The following is a 20,300-nucleotide window of genomic DNA, read 5'->3' on the forward strand; positions in this document are numbered from 1 at the left end:
CATCCTGGAAAAGGGGTGTTAACTCCTGGAAATGGGGTGTTACCTCTTGGAAATGGGGTGTTAACTGCCTGGAAATGGGGTGTTAACTCCTGGAAAGGGGTGTTAACGCCTGGGAAAGGGGATGCTAACTCCTGGAAATGGGGTGTTAACTCCTGGAAATGGGATGATAACTACCTGGAAACACCCCAGTTACACCCCCAGCACAACCCAGCTTTCCAACCCCGTGAGTGCACCCCGTCACTCCTTCCAGCTACTCCCCTTTCTCTCTTTCCATTTATTTTCCTCTCCGTCTGTGCCATAGAGATTTCTCTCCAGCCCCTCTGTTACATCCCCTTGGGGACTTTTTCCTCCCTCCCCAGTAGAAACCAGTGCTGTACTGGTGTCCTGACACCCACATCGAACAGGCTGCTCATGGAAGTGGTGGAATTATCACCCCTGGGTGTTAAAAAAAGCGTGGACGTGGCCCTTGGGTTGGACTCCATCATTTTAGAGGGCTTTCCCAACAGAGATAATTTTATGCTCTGTGATCCCAGCCTCTGCTGGGCTGGTGGGGGTTACTGGGAGGGAGCAGAGCCTGGCTTGGCATTTCCCTGGCCGAGGTGAGGATGGAGCAGTTGGGCACGGGGCCAGCCCCGGCCGTGGCACGGGGGGATGCCACACTCACCCTGGCTGCAGTCACAGGCTCCCAGCAGCGCCTTCTCATCCTGGCTGTAGTCTGCAAGGGCACGAGGAGCGGTGAGACCCCGCCGGGCTCCATCTCCTGCTGCTGACCCCTCGCAGGCTCCACGGAGGGAGCCGCGGGAGCGGAGCCTCGCAGCTGCCCCCTTCCCCAGCCCCTGTGTGCTCACCGGCGCTGATGGTGGGCAGCTCCCGCATGTCCCGGAGCAGCCTGGCGACGGCGGGGCTGGAGCGGGGGTAGAGCCCGTCCCGGCTGATGCCCAGGTGGAACTGCAGCCAGCTGGCCTCGGGCCGCAGCGGCAGCGGGGCCGCCGGCGAGGTCAGGTTCAGCTCCTGCCGGTAAAGCTTGTGTCTCCTGCAAGAGAAATGTCCTGGGATGAGGATGAGCCACGGCGTGGAAAACCTCCCTTCTCCAAGCCTGGAGGGTGCCAGGAGCAGAGCAAGGGGTGGGTAAGGGGAAACTGAGGCAGGGTGAGATGGCTGGGATGGTCAGAGCCTCTGACCATCTCTGAGAGAGTTTTTTCCTTGAAGCTGGGGAAAAAAAAAAAAACCAAAAAAAAAACCTAAAAGCTACAAATTGCCTCTGTGACCAAATTTACAGCGAGCAGGGATGCTACGAGGTCATGTGGCAGCATCCTGCCCATGATCTCTAAAAATCAAGATTCTACCCCACCCTTTTTTGGTAAGTGGAGCTGAAGGAGCCTCCCAAGTTGGGTAATAACCCAAAAGCAACTCCCCACACGATCAGCATTTTCATGGAGACCTCCAAGGCTGGGACTGTGGAACTGAAAGGTCACTTATTGCAGCCAGCAGAGGACAGGGCTTTGGTTTCTCATTAACATTGTCCAGCCCACGTACGGAGCAGCCAGTCCTGATAAAGGGAAAATGAAGTTCAGTTTACACTGAAAGTGCCAGGATCCATCCATGAAAGCAAACAGGAGCTGGGGGCTGATAAGGAGTAGGACATTAACCAAGGCTGGGATGTAGTGGCTGGACAGGGGGAAGTGCCACATGCCCGGCCAGACCCCATCCAGAGCCTGAGCAATGAGGTCTGACCGTGCCCCGAGGCATTTATCAGCCAAGGAATGGCACTGGGGGCTGGAAAGGGCTCCTGGCTGCTGCTGGTTTCTTTATTTCCCTGCTCAGCCCAGCAGCTGGGGTTTGGTTGGGATTTTTTCCATCACCCTTCTCCATCCAAGCAGGCTGAGCAGTGTGGTTAATCTGGCTGTGAGCAGGGGATGAACCCTCCCAGAGGTGTTCCAGTGGTGTAGGAAATGAATTTGTAGAAAATTCGTAAAGTTTGATAGAAAGTCTACATAGTATGTATGTGTATGTAAACCTTGAGATAAGAAATGTTGACTTAGAAATATTATGGAATAAGACAGACCTTATTGACAGAAAAATAGAACTAAAAAGAAGTTTTAAAGGATAGCCTTGCAAATAAAAGTAGATAGTTTAGAAAAATAGAAGTATGAAAGATACATTGCAGTAAGACTAATAGAGAGTAATTTTAGATGATTAGCTTTAAAACATTTATAACATAGTGTATCAATACTATCCTTTGAAACTTGTTTTTAGTTCTATTTTTCTCTCAATAATGTCTTATTCCACAGTATTTCTAAGACAGCATTTCTTATCTCAAGCTTTACATACACATACGTACTATGTGAGCCTTCTGTCAGGCTTTGAGAATTTTCCACAAATTCATTTCCTACACAGTGGTGTCCTGGGAGACCTCTGGGAGCTGGAGAGACAGGTTGGATGTGCAGCTCGTGGGAGCCTGTTCCCTCTCCCAGTTTGTTTGTCTTTCCATTGGACTGGGTCAGCCACAGCATGAAATCCACGTGTGCATGGTCAGAGGGAGCTGGAGCACTTCCCTCCCTGACCAGCTCTTTGCTCAGGAGGCAGAAAATTCCCCGGGCACAAGGAAGTGCCCCTGGAATGCCAACAGCTCCAGCAGAAGTGCCTTGACCCCCCAGCCTGCTGCCCTTCCCCTGGATAAGTGAGGCACAACCTTAACGAGTTGTGAGGCAATAATAAGGCCTTAATTAATAAATGAGGTATTAACCCTGCCACAGCCAGGGACGACAAACCCCAGCCCCGTGGACAGGAATGACTCAGGATTTTTCCCTAGGGAAGCTGCCCAAATATTTTACCATATTTGCTCTCCTGCCTGCCATACACGCAGGCTGTTCCCCCGGGGTGGCAGCAAGCAAGGGATTACCAAGGGGGAAAAAAATGCAGTGGTTATGCAAGGGGAGGCAGATCCCAGCCCTGCATCCACATGGTCCCTGCCCAGGCTGAGCCAGTCCCTTCCCAGCCTTTCAGCCCAAAATACAGCTTTCCGTGCCTCCCTGCTTCCTTCAGGATTCCTGAAATATTTCCCTGGAAAAAAACAGATCTCTGCAAAAGGCATAATGATATAAAAACAGGGTTCATGTCTACCCTGCTATAAATAGCCCTGGGGTTGCCCTGGCTTTCAGCTCTCTGCTGGGCTGGGAGGGAGGCACAGCGTGGGGTGACACAGCTCAGGCCACCAGCCTCCTGTGTTTGGGATCTTGAAGCTGCTCTTTCAAGGATCAAAATAAGCTCCGGAGTTTTTAAGGGATTTTTTTTGCTTGTTTGTTTGTTTTGAAGAGGTGTGGATGTTTTGTTGTTTTTCTGTTTCCTTCCTGCATCCCCATCAGTCTCTCCAGCTGGTTCCTGCAATCAAACTGCTGGTCCTGACCGAGGTGCTGGGAGCAGGCAGGGCTGGGCAGCACCCATCTGCAGGGAGCACCGTGGAGGAGGAACGCTCTGGCCGTGGGTATCCCACCAGGACGTGTCCCTGGCCTGGGGCAGCTCCAGCTGGCAGAGCCCCTGTCCAGCTGATTTCCATCTGGCTGCAGAAATGAAGGCAGACACGCCGTGCTGGAGGAACGGGGTTAGACTGCAGCTTGTTCCACTCAGGAGGAACGTCCTGCTGCTCCCAAAGCTGCTCTGCCAACAGCCACATCCACGGGTGATGGAGGAATGTGCTTCATGCTGTCATGCTGAGGAGAGGATGCCCGTGGACACTCAGCCCTGAGCCTCTGCTGCCTGGCTCTGCGTGTGGAGCTGCTGTGTGCATTTTGCTCTTCAGTCCTCAGCCACAGCAGCAGCTTGGTTGAACCCATGCAGTGGGAGAGAAAGCCATGGATTCCTGAGTGCCACGAGGACCCTGCCCTGGCCACATCACAGAGGACACGGGCTCTGCAGTGCTCCTGGTGAGGCAGAAATTGCTCCGTGCCCACAGCAAATGAACAATCTTATAAAATCCATCAGCTCTGGCGAGTGCCACCTGATTACACGTTCAATTTGCAGCACCGATGGTTGTTGGCAGGTTTTGTCAGGAGCAGTTGTGTCACCTCAGCCTGTGCTCTCTGGAGGTTTCACCCACTTACGAGCATCACATATTTTATTTCAGAGTGGCTGAGGAATGATCAATACTCTGCCTTCCTTCCCTTCCTGGAGGTGCAAAGCGAAGTCAGTCAAGGACAAATGGCATCACTGTGTTCCTCCCAGTCACACCACAGCCCAACCTTGGGCCATGGCTTCAGCACAAATTCCATGTTTTAACAGCATGGTGAATAAAACTGGGGAGTGCAGACTTCTCCCTGTCCTGCAAGAGAGGCTGCAGCAAGTGCCCAGGGTTTCTGATGGTGCCATCGAGCCGTGAGCTGCTTTGGTTTAAATCCCCCATTCCCACCGGGATTTTGCTGGGGAAACATCCACCCTGGGAGCCAGATCCTGATGTCTTCAGAAGGCAGTGCTGAGCTCTGAGAAGATGCACCCAAGGTGGGTCTGTGGCACAGCCAGGGGTACTCAAATCCACCAGCCATGGATTTCAAGTGCTGTGACAAAGGATTCAACAGGATCCAGACTGGAGACAGGGAAGAGCCTGGCAGGGGCGACCCTGGCTGAGCACCGAGGTGGTTCCAGACCCTGCTGCTGCTCAGGCCATGAAGGTCGTTCTCTGTTCCTTCCATTATCACTTCCCATCCTCTCCTCCAGCAAATCTCACGTGGAACCAGCACTGGGTGAGTCCCACAGGAGCAGGAGGAACAGGCATGGAAGTGGAGAGAGCAGGAGCTTGGGAATCCTGTCTGTGCAGCTCAGCAACAACCACAGAGGGGATGGGAGGAGTGGTGGCTGCTCCCGTGCTGGAAACCAAACCGGGGCAGCGGGGAAGTGCCAGGACAGGAGCCCCAGGACATGCTGTCATCCCCTTGCAGGTGTCCTGTCCCACAGGGGGGACAGTGGGTGAGGTGATGCCGTGAGCTCAGCACGCTGGGAGCTCTGTGCTCTGTTGTATCCGAGTCTGTGCATGAGTGGAGGAGTTCTGGGGGTGCAGGGAGCAGCTGTGGGGTGCTGTATGCTTCCAGCGTGGCCCCAGCCCTCGTGAAAGGGGGGTTATATCAGGGATTCAAGGTACAAATAATCAGTGCTGGAGCTGGTGCTGAGGGTCACCGTCCCCCCCAGGGCAGTGACAACAGAGCAGGGACAGTCCCACCCCAGGAGCAGGGGGGGAGGAAATTTCCTCCTTGCTGGGGCTGGGAGAGGCAGCAGGAAGAGAGCTCTGAGCTGGGGGTCCCTTTCTCTGGGGCTCTGGCAGTGGAGCAGGGTGGGAGACACGCCAGGAAGGGGCATCCCAGCAGAGCCCCTCAGCCCAGCCCAGTCTGCCCGTGGGGGGCTGGAGGGGCCAGGGTGAGGGCACAGAGCCAGACTGGGGGGGCAAGCTGGACTGGGGATGCCAGGGGACATCCAAGGGACAGAGGTGCCCAGGAGAGCTGCCCAGAAAGGGAGGGGTACGTGAGAGGGGGTGTTCAGAGAGAGGGTGCCTGGGGGGTGCCCATACAGGGAGTGCCTGGCCAGAGTGTGCCCAGGGGATGCCAGGGCACGGGTACCCGTGCAGGGGGTGCACTCACTGAGGGTGCCTGGGAACGGGGTGCTCAAGAGATCCCAATACATGGGAGGGGGGGGGGGTCCAAAAAAGGGGTGCCCAGGTGATGCCAGGGAAGGAGGTAACCATGCAGGGGGTGCCCAGGAGATGCCAGAGAAATGTGTCCCCATGCAAGGGGCGCCCAGGAAAGGAGTGTCCAGGAGATATCTGGGAAAGGGGTGCCCATGCAGGAATGCTCAGAAAACACCCGGGAAGGGGGTGGCCAGGAGATGTCGGTGCAGTGAGTGCTCAAGAAATGGGTGCCCAGGAGATGCCCAGGAAGCGAGGCATCATGCAAGGGGTGCCCGGCAGGAGGGTGCCCAGAAGCTGCCGGCACAGAGGTTGTCCGGGAAGGGAGTGCCCAGGAGATGCCCAGGAAAAGAGTGTCCAGGGGATATTCGGGAAGGGGGTGCTGGGGAAGGAGGTGCTCAGGAGATGTCCGAGAAGGGGGTGACGGGAAGGGTGTGCCCAGAAGATATTCGGGAAGGGGGTGTGGGGGAAGGAGGTGCTCAGGAGATGTCCGAGAAGGGGGTGCCGGGGAAGGAGGTGCTCAGGAGATACTCGGGAAGGGGGTGCCGGGGAAGGGAGTGCCCAGGAGATGTCCGGGAAGGGAGGAGAGTGCCAGCAGACGCTGGTGCACGGCGTGCTCAAGAAAGGGATGCCCAGGAAATAGCCAGGAAAGGGGTGCCGGGGGAGGAGGTGCGCAGGAGATGCCCAGGAAAGGGGTGTCGCGGCGATGCGCGGTGCCCAGGAGCGGCCCGCGCGGGGGATGCGCGGCGCCGAGCGCGGGGGTGCCGCGGCTGCGGGACGCACCTGTTCCAGCGAGCCGCCTTCCGCCGGTAGTAGCGCAGGGCTTCGCGGGCGCCCAGCAGCGGCTCGGCGGGGCCCGGCGGGGCGGCGCGGTACAGCGGGTGGGCGAAGAGGCGGCGCAGCGCGGGGGCGGCGCGGGAGAGCGGCGGGCGCGGCGCGGGGGGCGCGGGGCAGGGGCAGCCCGGGGAGACCCTCCCCAGCTCCCGGCGCGCCCGCGGCCAGAGGTGGAAGTAGAGGTCGGCGGCCAGCAGCGCCCCGAGCAGCAGCAGCACGGCCGGGCGGTCCCGCCGCGGCCCCGGCATGGCCGGTGCGGGCTGCGGGCGGGGACGGGGACGGGGACGGGGACGGGGACGGGGACGGGGACGGGGACGGGGACAGCGCCGGGCGCGCCGCCGGCGGCTCCCGGGGCAGGGCGCACGGGGGAGCTCGAGCGGCGGAGCCGGGGGGTGCGGGCACCTCGGGGCGGGGACCGGGCAGGGCGCTCGGGGCCCGGGGCGGGGGAGCGGGGGTGGGGGCACGGCAGCGTGGGAACCTCCCCCGGACAGGGTCCCGGTGCCGGTGCCGGTGCCGGTGTCGGTGCCGGCGGGGACCGAGCCCAGCGGCCCCGGGCTCTGCCGCCCGCCCCCCGAGCGCCGCCCGCTCCCCCAGCGCAGCCCCCGCGCAGGTGGCGAGTGCCCCGCCCGCCCTCGTCGCCAGCTCCTTCGGGGGCTTCGTCCCCTCTCCCGCAGGCGGAAAGTCGGCGCGGGAGAGCTTTGGCAGCAGCTGGAGGGGGTTGCTGGGGTGCCGGGGGGCTGTGTGGGGGCAGGGGGTGCTCGAACCCCTCTGGTGTCTGCGGGCAGGGCCCGGGTGGGCTCTGTCCCCCCACAGCTGGGCTTGCAGCCCCTCCTGGGGCCGACAGATGGTTCAGAGGCCGCTTTTATTTTCTTAATTCCTAAAAAAAAAAAACAAAAAAAACCCAAAACCCTATAGTTGAGGAAACTCCTCCCTGCAGTTTGCTGGGAGCGGCTGGGCCGTGGCGATGAGCTTGGGCTGGGAGCATCGCGCCCGTCCTGGGGGGATGGAGAGCCCGGCTGCGAGCGGGGCGCGCAGCCCAGCAAGGGACAGGCGGGAGAGCCCCGGCCAAGGGCGGAGAAACTGGCGGAGCACCGCGGGAGCGTGACCAGACCGGGCTGGCTCCGGCACCGTGCTGAAGGGAGAACAGAAAATAAACTGCAGAAAGAGGGAGAAGTCGGTTTTATTTTCAGCTGGCTGGAGCAGGGCTCGGTGCTGAGCGCAGCGCGGCGAGGGGAGGCTCTGGGAAGTGCCAGCGCTGGGATGGGGATGCTGGACTGGGCAAAACGACATCGCAGGGGCTGAGATACTCCTTTGATCCAGAAGAGGAGATAAAACAATTCCCTGAGCGGCGTGGTGGCTGCAGGGACCTCAAACAGACCTGTCCTGTTGGTCTTCCAATCTTTGGCAGACGGTTCTTACTCTCCTTTAGAAATGCAATTTCAAAATTGAGCAGTCTTTTGATATTTGAAGAGTTTGGGCTTCTGGTTTGGGAATTTTTGCTCTGAATTTCTTTTTATTATTTTTCATAATGCCAAATTTTATGTGTCTTCCACAGAAGATTTAGAAGCACAAAGTGCAGCTGGTGCTGCTGTGGCCAGCAAGGATCAGTGGGAGGAAAGGATGTGTTCCTCACACTGCTTGGCTTTTGGGGACACCAGCTGTGCCCCCCTTCTGTGCCCTTTGGGGACAAAATTGGTAAAATGATTGCACTTGGATCCCTTCAGGCTCTAGACCAGGCATGAGGTGTGGAGAGGGGAAATTTTAGGGTGCTGTACTGGAAAGGTGTGGGGCAGGCAGGGGCTCTGCTCAGAGGTGCTGGGTTGGGGCCTGCAGGATGGGAAGCCACAGAGCTGATCCTTCTCAGGAGGGGAGAGGGAGCTTTCAGGACATGAAGTTGGATGTAAACAGAGGGAAATGAGTGCCAGCTCGCTGGTCAGGTGGCCTAGGGGAGAGCAAAGGGGGTGAGCTGCAGCTGCACGCTCTGCCTGGGGACACCCTGGTCCTCCAAGGCCAGGTGACCTGGCAGCTTCCCCAAACGGTGACATCATAAACCCGAGATGAACCAACAGCCTGGCACTAACAATAGGATTCTTCTTCTTCTATTTTTTAAACTTATTTTTAAAAGGATTGCCCAGATGAAGTTAAACCCCAGGATTCAGCAAACCAGGATGAATCCCCAGGAGCAAACCCTGCTCCATGGCTACCAGCCCATTGAAGGACACCCACAGACTCACTTCAAACTCAAAGAACAACTTTTAACAAACGCTCCACCAAAAACTGGCTGATACTTGCTTGGCTCCCAATCCTCCCTAAGCTGTTTCCCTGTTGCTAATCTCTCCCAGGAACCATTAATAAATCTTCCCTGGTTTGCAACGTTAATTCTGGACAAAGGCACCAGGAACCAGCAGTGCCTGGGCCCGTGCCCCTGTTGTTTGCATGCTCTGCAGGAAGATTGTTTGGCTTTTAATGAGGCTAATTAAAAAGAAACAAACAAACAAAAAAAATCAATCCCATTAATCTGTAATAAATTGAAGTGCTACAATCCTCCCCAAAGCAGTTGGGACTGCCAGCTCCCAACTGGCTGCAGTGCAAAATCACTGTTGTTATTATTTGGAACAACTCAGTGGTGCTCCATAATGCCACAGTGATGCTTCCATAATGCCACAGTGATGCTTCCATAATGCCACAGTGATGCTTCCATAATGCCACAGTGATGCTTCCCTGCTCGCCCATGGCTTGGAGTGCCTTGGAGCAGGGGGATCCCACTGAAGCCTGTCCCACACACATCTCCTCTCCCACACACATCTCCTCGTGTTCTGCTTTCTTGGTTCGTGGCTCTTCCTGCCCAGCTGGGGTCCCTGGGCTGCAGGTGAGCATCACTTCCCACCCCAGGGCTCAGCAGAACTCGTCCCAGCCTGCTGGAAGGGGTGGATGTGTACCTAAAATTAACCTGGAAATGCTATTTTGATAGGGCACTGACAGCTCCAGCAGAACCAAATTACCATTTGGAATTACCATGAGATAATTTGCCTCATTTACTATTTAAAGATGGGAGAAAAAAAAGCTCCTTCTTCCAGACAACTGCAGTGGAGAAATGTTCAGGCATAGATGATGTCCCAAAACATATCATTAAAGCTTTAAATAAATGTATGATGACATCTCAGAGTAAGAAATACTTCCTTTGTATTTCAGATAGGAGCCAGCCAGGTCCTTTTCAAAGTCATTTTTTAATAAACAAAGGGTATTCCTCTTGTTTTTCCAGACACGCAACTTACAATATTTGGAGTTTTAAGTATGCAATTTAAATTCTTTCACACTGTATGGATTTAAAACCCATCTTCCTTAGGGACGTCTTTGACTTGCCAAAAGGTAAATGCCTCTGTCTGCTGCTTTTTGTCTTTTTAACTTGAAATGCTGCAGAGCTGCCCAGTCCCACCCTGCAGATTGTAATGTTTGCAAAAGGGAGGAGATGAGAATTATCCCTTTCTCACTGCCGTTAATTTCGAGGATGAAACACCAAGGCAGCGACACAGCATCACAAAGGAAAGAAAAACATCAGCTGGAGGTGCCAAGTTCTGCAGTTGCTGCTTCACTGACAAGAGCACAGACGTGCCAGGAGCACATCCTGCAGCTCTGCTCCTCTTCCTGGTCCAGCTGGGACTCAGAGCAGCAGGGCCACGTTCTCCCTGCGTGGTGGTGGTGGTGGTGATGGTGGTGATGGTGATGTTGGTGATATCAGTGATGATTGTGATGATGGTGATGGTGGTGATGGTGGCGATGATCATGGTGGTGGTGTGGATGGTGGTGATGGTGATGATGGTGATGGTGGTGGTGGTGATGGTGATGGTGGTGATGGTGATGGTGGTGATGGTGGTGATGATGGTGGTGATGGTGATGATGGTGATGTTGGTGATGGTGATGATGATGATGGTGGTGGTGTTGATGGTGGTGATGGTGATGGCAATAATGATGATGATGATGGTGGTGATGGTGATGGTGGTGATGGTGGTGATGGTGGTGATGATCATGGTGGTGGTGTTGATGGTGGTGATGGTGATGGTGGTGATGGTGATGATGGTGGTGATGGTAATGGTGATGTTGGTGATATCAGTGATGATGGTGGTGATGGTGATGGTGATGATGGTGGTGATGATCATGGTGGTGGTGTTGATGGTGGTGATGGTGATGATGGTGATGGTGGTGATGGTGATGATGGTGATGGTGGTGATGGTGATGGTGGTGGTGGTGATGGCAATGATGATGATGGTGATGGTGGTGATGGTGATGGTGGTGATGATGGTGATGATGGTGATGGTGATGATGGTGATGGTGGTGATGGTGATGATGATGATGGTGGTGGTGGTGATGATGATGGTGGTGGTGGTGATGGTGATGATGATGATGGTGGTGGTGGTGATGGTGATGGTGGTGATGATGGTGATGGTGATGGTGGTGGTGGTGATGGCAATGATGATGATGGTGGTGTTGATGGTGGTGATGGTGCTGATGACATCGGTGGTTGTTTTGCACAGAATAATGAGGTTGGAAGAGACCTCTAAGATGTTGGTTGTCCTCATGGTCCCCAAAGAACGCCTCCCACCCTGGGCACAGCCTCATACCAGGGCAGGGTTTTTTGTTTCCCGGGAGGGTGGCGTCTCTCACAGGGGGTCCCCTCTGCCTGAACCCCCCGGGGCTGGGGCTTCCCCCCGAGGATGGTGTGAGAGCCCTTCCCGGTCTCTGCTGGTCTGGTGGGAGGAGCTCTCGCTGTGCTCTGGGCTCTCACACTCTGTTTCAGCTTGTAATTAAAAATGAAATATTTGGGCCAAGTGCTTAAATTGAGAACACATTTTTGATAGCTAACAACACCAAGGAGAGCCCTGGAGACCCTGACAGGGCAATTAGTGCCTCTCCACTCTCACAGGAGTGGAGTCTTGAGAGAAGAAGTGTGTTCACTCCAGAGGGTTTTTTGGTACAAAAATGCAATTATAGGGTATAAAAGGAGATGCTTAGAAACATGCAAAGTGGGAATGAGTCAGGAGCCTCCTTCACCGCAGGACAGGGAAAGCAGAAGGGAAGAGGTGCCCCAGGCATGACACCTCTAACACCTCCCCATCCCTGGCAGCAGCTCCCATCAGTGGTTTCATTTCCCTCCTCCCATCTACCTCTCCTCCTGGCTGCTGTTCCAGGCTCATCCCTTGGCCTCAGCGAGCTCCCAGCTGCTCAGGGCTTGGGAATCTGGGTGGATCCTCTCCCTCTTGGCAATGAACTCGCACAGCTAAGCACAAACCAGAGGAAAGCACCTTCATGGTCCAAGCGAGCTGCTCTTGTGTGCTGGGGCCTCTAGCACGGCTTTGCTCCCCCCCTCCCTCTCTCTCTCTCTCTGAGCATCCCTAGAGCTGGCTTAGAGCAAAATCCTGGGGAGCTGTGGCAGCTTTCCACGGTCAATCCCAACACCAAACCATCCTCTTCCAGGAGGGTGGGACGAGTCATGAACCCTTGTGTGGGGTGTGGGGGCTGAGAAGGCTCCGCCACGCTCCCAGCACTCCTGTCCGAAATCCAGCGGGTGGACACCAGCCCTGGGAGCCTGGAGAAGCTCTGTGCAGGCAGAGCTGGCGGAGAAGGGTGACCTGCACGCAGCCCTGCACGAAGAGCTGGGATGACATGGAGCCCAGATGTCACAGGGCTGTTTGTCTTGGAAACGCTGGGATTGACCAGGAAACGGCGCCGACCTCTTGAGCAACACCAGGGGTTTTTGGCCGGCCAGGCAAGGGCTCAGCCTGTGCTGAGTTTATAGCATCTGATTTCCAAGATAGCAAAAACAAAACAATCCCTCTCCAATGGACTCGCTGGAGCCTCCCCTGCCATGGAGACGGGACCAGCCCGCCGGTGCCGTTGAAGGTTAAATTGCAGCAAATCCCTTTCCTCGTCGGCAAACTGCGCCGGGCGGTGCGCACGCCTTGTTTAATGAGTATTTAGTTTGTGGAATTGCTTTTATTGGTAGTTAACTGTGTAGTGGTCTCCGTGGGACATCTGGGGCACCATTTGAAAGGAATACTCCTCAGCCCTTGCTGAGTGAAATTGTTTTTGTAGACAAGTGGAGGCTTTGGGGCCATTAAGAAGATAAAACGCAGATTGTTTGCAGAGGGTTTTTATTTTGTTTTAATGGCTTTTGGAGAGATGAGCTCTTATTATTTTATTTGTCTATTGTTAGCAGGCAGAAGGGCTGGGAAGAGGCACAGATGTTCCCTTTGCTGTTGGCTGGGCCAGGCCCCAAACCCAGGGCAGAGGGTTTGAACCTCTCTCCGAAGCTGCTGTAACATTTTCCAAATCCTGAAACGGCTCCTCTGCCCACCAATTTCTCAGTAAAACCACTGAGGGCTGGGGTGGGACTCCCTGTATAATAATTTAAAATCTTGACAGCGGATGAGACAAGGATTGTGTACAAACCAGAGAAAATGAAGGGCTTTGTGCTTCCTTCTAGTGATGGGAAAATCATAGATGGATCCCAAATTTCCAGCTCTCAGCCCAGCACCAGTTCATCCAGACCACAAAAGAAAACAGCCAGTCTCCAGTTTTGGGGCATGGTAGGCTGTGATGGATGTTGGGACACCTTTGTCCTCAAAAGCAAATCCTCTAAAGAAAAGAGCAGCATTAATTTCCAGTAGCTAATGAGTAGCCTCAGGAGTTAATTGAACATTGTGTCCCTCCATGGAGGAGGCTGCTGGACTCCTCTGTGTCTGCAGGAATATTGATTTCAAATTTAGAGGAAATTCTACAATCCTGGGTGCTGTTTGCTCTTACAAAGGCACATCTCATCCCAAGGAAAAGCACAGGCACAGCCAGGCTGGGAAATGAGGGTGGGAAGATAAAGTGGAGCTGCTAAAGAAGGTAGGGATGGATGTTGTGTATCCTGGGGGCACGTTGTGGGTGAGATCAGGGTGTGGGAAGGACCTTGGATGTCACTGCAAGTGCCAAGGGGTCAGTTATGGGATGAAGGAGAAAAAAACATTTTCCTCTTCCTCCTCTTCCCCTTCACCTTCCCCTTCTAGTTCCTTTCCCCTTTCCCCTTTTCTCTACCTCTTCCCCTTCCTCCTCCCCCTCTCACTCCTCCTCCTCCTCCTCCTCCTCCTCCTCCTCCTCTGCTGTTTTATTCCAGCACCTCTGTACACCTTGATTTTTGGGAAATGCCCTCATGTATCAGAACCGCCGGGGAAAGAAGAGGAAAGGGAGCGAACGTGTCAATCCCAAACTGTTTTTCAGTGTTTGCTGTACTGAGGGGAGGGGGGAAAGCCCTTTCATCCTCAGTCCAGAGTGGAAATTGTTAATTACCATAAATTGGGATGATCAAAAGCAAACTGGAGAGTTGTCAGGTGTGTGAGAGCACAATGTCAGCCAGAGGGGAAGATCCTTCCAGTTCCCAGGCAGCTTTTGGGATACCACTGCCCTGCTCAGCTTTTCCAGAGGTTTTTTTTTTTTAGTGTGTGTGTTTGTTTTTCCCTTTCCTACCCCTGTTAATCTCTGCTGTCACCAGGGTCACCTTAGCCTTGGCTCTGTGCTGGCCACAGAAGTGGTGGCAATAACTCTTCTGGGGGGGTGTCTCTGTGCACACGGGATTGGGTAATAAAAGTAACGATTTTGGAACACAGTGCTCATGTAGGGGTTTGTCCAACAGCTTATTCTGCAATAAATGTGGCATTAACTGAGAAAGAAAACAACAACAACAAAAAAAGGAAGAGCTGGGAAGGACATCAAGAGAGCAACAGCTCCAGTCCTGAGGGTGCCAGGCTGGATGTGGCTGCAGGATGGGGGTGATCACACCCAGACTGATCACCTGCCACCTCCTCTGCCTTTCTGACCACCAAACCATTTAGGCCTTAACTCCTCACCAACTTTGCTGCCTGTTTTCTCACTTCATTGGAAAGCAGCACCAGTGCTGAGGATTTTATCACCAGTAGAACATAAACCAAGGATGAACCTGTGAATCCCCTGCAGTAACAGAATTCCTGCTGAGCCTGAATTCCTCTTTTCAGCACAATCCTGTGTTCAGATCAAATTTAAATGGAATTGTGGCGCTGTGACCCCGTGTAGGTTCAAATATCTCTGTGTAAAATTCCCCCCAGCATTTTAAACATGAATTCCTGTGCCAGAGCAATGATCTTGGGCTGAAGCTGCTCTCCAGTGCTGCTGTAGGGGTCAGTTCTGCTTGGTTCATCTCATTGCACACCAGGGAACTCCCTGTCCTGCTGGAGATATTTTTTGAAGCAAGAAAATAGTCAGGATAGTTTTAATGAGGCTCAGAAGGAGGGGTCTCTTACCAGCAGAAAATTCAGCTGTTTTTCAGCTCTGTCCTTCCTTGACTTCCTTATTGACCCTTCACCACCAACGAGTGAGACCAGGGGGAACCCGGGCTGCAGGTCCTGCAGGTCTTTAATCCTGTTCTCCTCTCCTGGCACCTCCAGGAGTGGAAAACATCTCTGACCTTGCTTCTCTCCACATTTTCAAACCTCTGCAGTCCACGGAGAAGGACACAGGTAGACTTCTCCCCCCAAGCCCAACGTGCTGGATGGAGAAAGCCCTGGAGAGAGCTGGTGCCAATTTTAGCACAAGTTCCTGCGGCAGAAATAGATCTTCCTGAGCTCACATTTAAATCTTAGTAAATTATATCTCAGGTTAATGTATTTATTCAAGTGCCGTGGGGGAATTTCAGGCTGGCTGTGTTCCTCATCACAGGAGATGGGCTGGAAATTACAGTCATTTGGAAAGAACATGGATTTGAATCCCGGGGCCCGTGGCGAAAGTCGGTGCACAGTGAATTATTCCACTCAGCTCCTGTTCACACATGGATTCCACTGGAGCTCAAGCCATTTCCAGAGAATCCCATTTCTGCAGTGAGCTACAAGGGCTCGTGGGGGGGCTTTGTGCTTGTCCTTGTGTTTTTCATCCCCCTGCCCTTGCTGCTCATCCAGAGGCAAATGCCAGTGAGGGGCCTTTGCTCATTTGCTGCATGCAAAAACCACAGAGAAGGATTTTTTCAGGCTGCCCTTGGTAGCTGGGCTTCTGTGATGGTGGGAAGCACAGAGCTGAGGAGCCCTTGCCATTTGTGTCCTGCCTGGTGGAGCTGTTGAAGTGTGGGGATGTCTAATATTTATATAAGAAACTGTCAGGGAAACCCTTTAATTGGCAGTGAGAGAAGGCCCAGCTGCTCCTGCAAACTGCTGGAATTGTCTCTTGGCTCTCTTCTGCTCCAGGCGTTCCCCTGGGTCACCCTGAGCCATCCCTGAAGGTCACAGAGGGATGGGAGAGGGACAGCTTGGGCTCACAGGGCTGAGGGACCTGCCCTTGGCAGGGGTGCTGGGCTCACCTCCCCTCGCTCTCTCCCGTGCTCCAAGTCTGCTCAGCAAAGTGGGATCCTGCCTCTGGCATGGCAAGTGGCTCTTTGGGGGTTCACAGGCTGGTCTGCACCTCCCTCATGGGATCTGCAGCTGCCTCAGCTTCATGGCTCAGGTTTAGCTTCTATATTTTTATATTTTTCAGATTCTGTGCTGCTTTAGTGTGCTTTAAAGGTTTAAGAAGAAAAGCAGCAGCTTCTTGAAAGAACTAAGGTGAGTTTGACTACAAATATAATTAGTTTTAAAAACACCTTTGTCTTTCACATAAGCTATGATCCAGAATGATGGCTTCCCAGCCTCTCAGATGTCTGGGCTTCATATTATGGGATGCTGAGCTCTGTGCACAGAGCAGGGAGACAAAACAATTCCTGCTCCAGCTGGGCACCAAGGACAAATGATCCAAAGCTCAGGCCCAGGAGCACAAACAGCGTGGGCTGGAGAGAGAAAAACAAGCAGGATGGGAGTGCATGGGCTGGAGCTGGAATGGGACAATGAACTGCAAGGTGCAAATGGAGCAGAGCTGATCCCAGTGAGAGCCCCCGGGAGCGCTCGTGCATTTTGGGACCATTTTGGTTCCTCTTGGGTGCAGCCCTGGCTGGGCTCTGGTGCTGCCCAAGGTGGATCCATGGAGGAGATCCTTTGAATAAATCCCTGCTTTGTCCTTTAGCTCTGTCCAGCCTCTGCTCCAGCTCAGCCTTCTCAAGGCATCAAGCTCAGGGAAGGCACCAGCTGGCTCAGGCACTTCCAGAATCAAAAATAAATTACAGAGGGAAGCAGCTGATGAGCAGAAATCTGTTGGATAGCTGGAAGTGATCAGCTTCTCCATCAGATCTGGGGGTACCAGGGGTGTTTGTGCTCCTCCTCCAGCCTGGCACTGCGCTGTGTGGGTTGGATGTTTCCAAATCACCATTTTTGGTGTTTTTCAGTGCACAAAACATGAACATTCAGGCCATGCACCCAAATTGAGCTCAGAACAGCAAGTTTTCCCCCTGGCCATGGTGTGGGAGCCCTGTTGGCTCTGACTGCCACACTCTGAGAGCTCTTAAAAACATCTGTGAACCAAATAGCTCAAAGAACAGGAGGAGAAAAACCTCAATTGTAGTCATGGTTAAAGTTTTTTGTCATTTTGTAAATTACCCACCTTTCTTCCCAGCCCAGCTGATGGGTGCAGAAGTTTTGGGGGCTGCAGAGGACAGGCCCTGCACTCCATCCCTCTTTTTGTTGTGTGGGCCCCCCACAGGACAATATTCTCTGTTGTCAGGGAAAGATCAAAAATGAATATTTACCCAGCACTCAATTGCTGCCCATCTTCCCCATCAAACTGTGAGTGGTGATTGCAGCTATTGCTGAGTTCCCAATTTATTCATGACATGCAGATTGCAGGGCAATAATTACAGCTGAGGTTGCTGTCATTCTGCCGGATCCCTGAGGATCCACGTCTCCTGAGGGCTGGAATTTTTTGCTCATGTGGCAACGTTTGGCTTTAGCTGGAGACACAGTTAAGTAGGGGAAAGCTGCAAAATGTCCTTGAAAACAAGGTGACAACTGAGCTCTTTCTTTGCCTGGCCTGAGCTTGTCCCATTATATTCGGGATGTTCCTGTGGGAGCTGGCACAGGCTCCGAGGGGCATCAACAGAGCAAAAATAGCTCTGGGCTTGGCCACAGCCCTGCTGTTGTTCAGGAGCCTGCTGGGACGTGGGTGATGGTGGAGAGGAAGGGCTGGACATGGCCAGAGGGGGAGGCTGGGAATTCCTTCCTTTCTGCTCTTGGTGGGATCTCCCAGCAGCAGCTTCTCATGTTAGCAGTGACAGAAAGGTTACAGTGCAGGAGGGGACCTCAGAAGGACAGGACAAGAGGGAATGGCCTCGGGCTGCACCAGGAGAGGTTCAGGTTGGACGTCAGGAGGAATTTCTCCATGGAATGGCTGGTCAGGCATTGGAAGGGGCTGCCCAGGGAGGAGGTGGAGTCCAGTCTCTGGGGGTGCCCAAGGAAGGCCTGGACGTGGCACTCAGTGCTCCTTCCCTTCCCTTCCCTTCCCTTCCCTTCCCTTCCCTTCCCTTCCCTTCCCTTCCCTTCCCTTCCCTTCCCTTCCCTTCCCTTCCCTTCCCTTCCCTTCCCTTCCCTTCCCTTCCCTTCCCTTCCCTTCCCTTCCCTTCCCTTCCCTTCCCTTCCCTTCCCTTCCCTTCCCTTCCCTTCCCTTCCCTTCCCTTCCCCTCCCCCAAAATCTCTTACCTCTCTCCCTGCATGAATTAATTAAATATTTACACACTTTTAGAGTCAGATATTGCGCACAAGCTCAATTTTACCCCAAGTCATTAAATTCATACTTTAAAGCCCATTTTTAATGTGCCCCTGTGGGAACATTAAAAGCACATTTTGTGGAGTTGACAGACTTGCAGCTCCGTGCTACAAGAACTAGCAGGGGGACTCAGGCCAGGAGCTGGGGACACAAACAGGCAGATTTTAAACCCAGAAAGGGTCGAAGTTAAAGGTTTAAGAAGAAAAGCAGCAGCTTCTTGAAAGGAATAAGGTGAGTTTGACTCCAAATGTAATTTATTTAAAATAACCTTTGTCTTTCACACAAGCTATGATCCAGAATGATGGCTTCCCAGCCTCTAAGATATTCCAAACAAACAATATTAATTCCTGGGGAAAAAAAAACAAACATCCCCCTCTCTCACAGGTGCCCTCTGCAAATTGAATTCACAGCCCTGAAAACCCAGAGCTGATGCCAAGCATTTTAATCTTACCAGAAGTAAACAGTGAGCACCAATTTACATAAAAATCGACGTGTGAAATGATTTCAGTGCTAACATCGTGACACTCTGAGTGTTTGGGGGTGGCTTTGGGGCCACCCAGAGCTCTCTAAGTGGATGCTGCTGCCACGAGAGATGCCAGCCGTGGTTCTTTTCAGAGCTCTGTAGGAAAAAATCACTTGGGGAGAAAAAGCTCTGCTTTAGGAAAAACCCCAGAGGCAAGTGGAATGGAAAGAAGGAGCAGATTCTCCAAGGAGAGTTCTGGAAATCTTCCTGGCAGGGGGATTTGAGGGGGGTGAGAGGTTTGGGATGCTCCTGTGGCTGCTGGAGCTGCCAGGGCACGTGGTCCCAGTGAGTGACATCTGGTGGCACTGAGGTCCCCAGTGTTTGCTCAGTGACTTTTCTTCACGCTGCTCTCGCTCAGCTCACGTTCCCAGAGTTGTCTGAGAAACCTCTGAGAAGGGAAATGGGAGCAGAACTCGTTTGTGAATTTGTGGGAAAGGGCCCTGGCAGGGGGAACGGCTGCAGCTCAGCTGGCCCTGGCCTGGGAGCGTCACTCATTGCAAAGCTCTGAATTATCAAACCTCCAGCCCTCTCCAGTTGTTGGGTGAAATCTTTCACCTTGTGGTGAAAAGGAGCTCAGGAAAGATGCTTTAATGGCTGCTTCTGATCTGAAAACCAAATATTCCCTGAATTGCTGCCCACACCGAGGAAAACATCCCTGAGCTGTGCTGACATTTACTGCATGAGGATGTACTGAAGTTTATCCAAGCACAGAGCCTGCATTTTCAGACCTTTGGAGATTACTTTTATCTTCTTTCCACTATTAAATATAGCTCAGCTCTGCTGTGCTTTCCCACGAATAAAATTTGCTGGTGATTACTTCCAGGAATCATCCATGGAGTGTTTTTAAGGAGCTGTTCAGCCGTGTGTTTGTGCTAGATGGGATCTGTGTTGTGTAATCCACAGTGCTCCCTCTGCACTGTGATTATTTTTTGGCTGCTTTATGTGGGAAGGAGCCTTCCCTGCTTCACCACTTTGCTTGTCTTTTAAATCTGAAATTGGGGTGGATTTTTTGGAGAGGAGATGGTGGTGTGGAGACTGCAGGGACTCTTCTTCAGGAATTGTGGGGACAGGACAAGGGGGAATGGGCCCAAATTAAAAGAGATCAGGCTTAGATGGGATATTAGGAATAAATTCTCCCCGTGAGGGTGGTGAGGGGCTGGTATTGAATTCCCAGAGCAGCTGTGGCTGCCCCTGGCAGTGCCCAAGGCCAGGTTAGAAGGGCTTGGAGCAGCCTGGGACAGTGGGAGGTGTCCCTGCCATGGCAGGGGTGATCTTTGAGGTGATCTTTGAGGTCTCTTCCAACCCAAACCCTTCCATGACTCTTCTATTCTCTTACCTGGAGCTGTGGAGCTTTTCCCAGGGCTGGGAGCGTGGAGGGGACGAGCTCAGAGATGGGGGAAGGGCTCACCTGGTGATTTCTCAGGCTGGAGGTGCTGCTGGGGGGGTGTGAAGCGTTGATCTGTGTCTGGGGGTGCTGATGGCATTGGGGGATCAGCACCTGGGATCTGCATCAGCACAGAGCAGGGGCAGGGAGCAGCTCCTCATCCCTGCTGGGGGAAGGATGCTCAGCTCGTCTCCTCCCACCAA

General features: G+C 53.5%; 1 protein-coding gene, 1 long non-coding RNA gene and 1 pseudogene across 2 annotated transcripts in view; 1 reads left to right on the forward strand and 2 right to left on the reverse strand.

Annotated features, from left to right (window-relative positions):
- FAM20A (FAM20A golgi associated secretory pathway pseudokinase) overlaps positions 1-6,790 on the reverse strand; it is a 12,688-nt gene extending 5,898 nt beyond the window's left edge. The window contains 3 exon segments of the mRNA XM_053995106.1: positions 559-715; positions 849-1,033; positions 6,452-6,790. Of these exon segments, the coding sequence (XP_053851081.1) occupies positions 559-715; positions 849-1,033; positions 6,452-6,750 (641 nt within the window). The 5' untranslated portion in view covers positions 6,751-6,790.
- Positions 6,791-7,808: 1,018 nt separating this feature from the next.
- Positions 7,809-8,881, forward strand: LOC128816874 (uncharacterized). Its single transcript, XR_008440040.1, has 2 exons — positions 7,809-8,197; positions 8,628-8,881. It is a non-coding gene; the product is annotated as an uncharacterized LOC128816874 (long non-coding RNA).
- A 1,282-nt stretch (positions 8,882-10,163) lies between these two features.
- On the reverse strand, positions 10,164-10,883 carry LOC128817024 (uncharacterized; annotated as a pseudogene).
- Between the last annotated feature and the right edge of the window lie 9,417 nt (positions 10,884-20,300).

This window comes from Vidua macroura, chromosome 19, assembly GCF_024509145.1.
Source record: "Vidua macroura isolate BioBank_ID:100142 chromosome 19, ASM2450914v1, whole genome shotgun sequence".
Classification (NCBI taxonomy): Eukaryota; Metazoa; Chordata; class Aves; order Passeriformes; family Viduidae; genus Vidua; species Vidua macroura.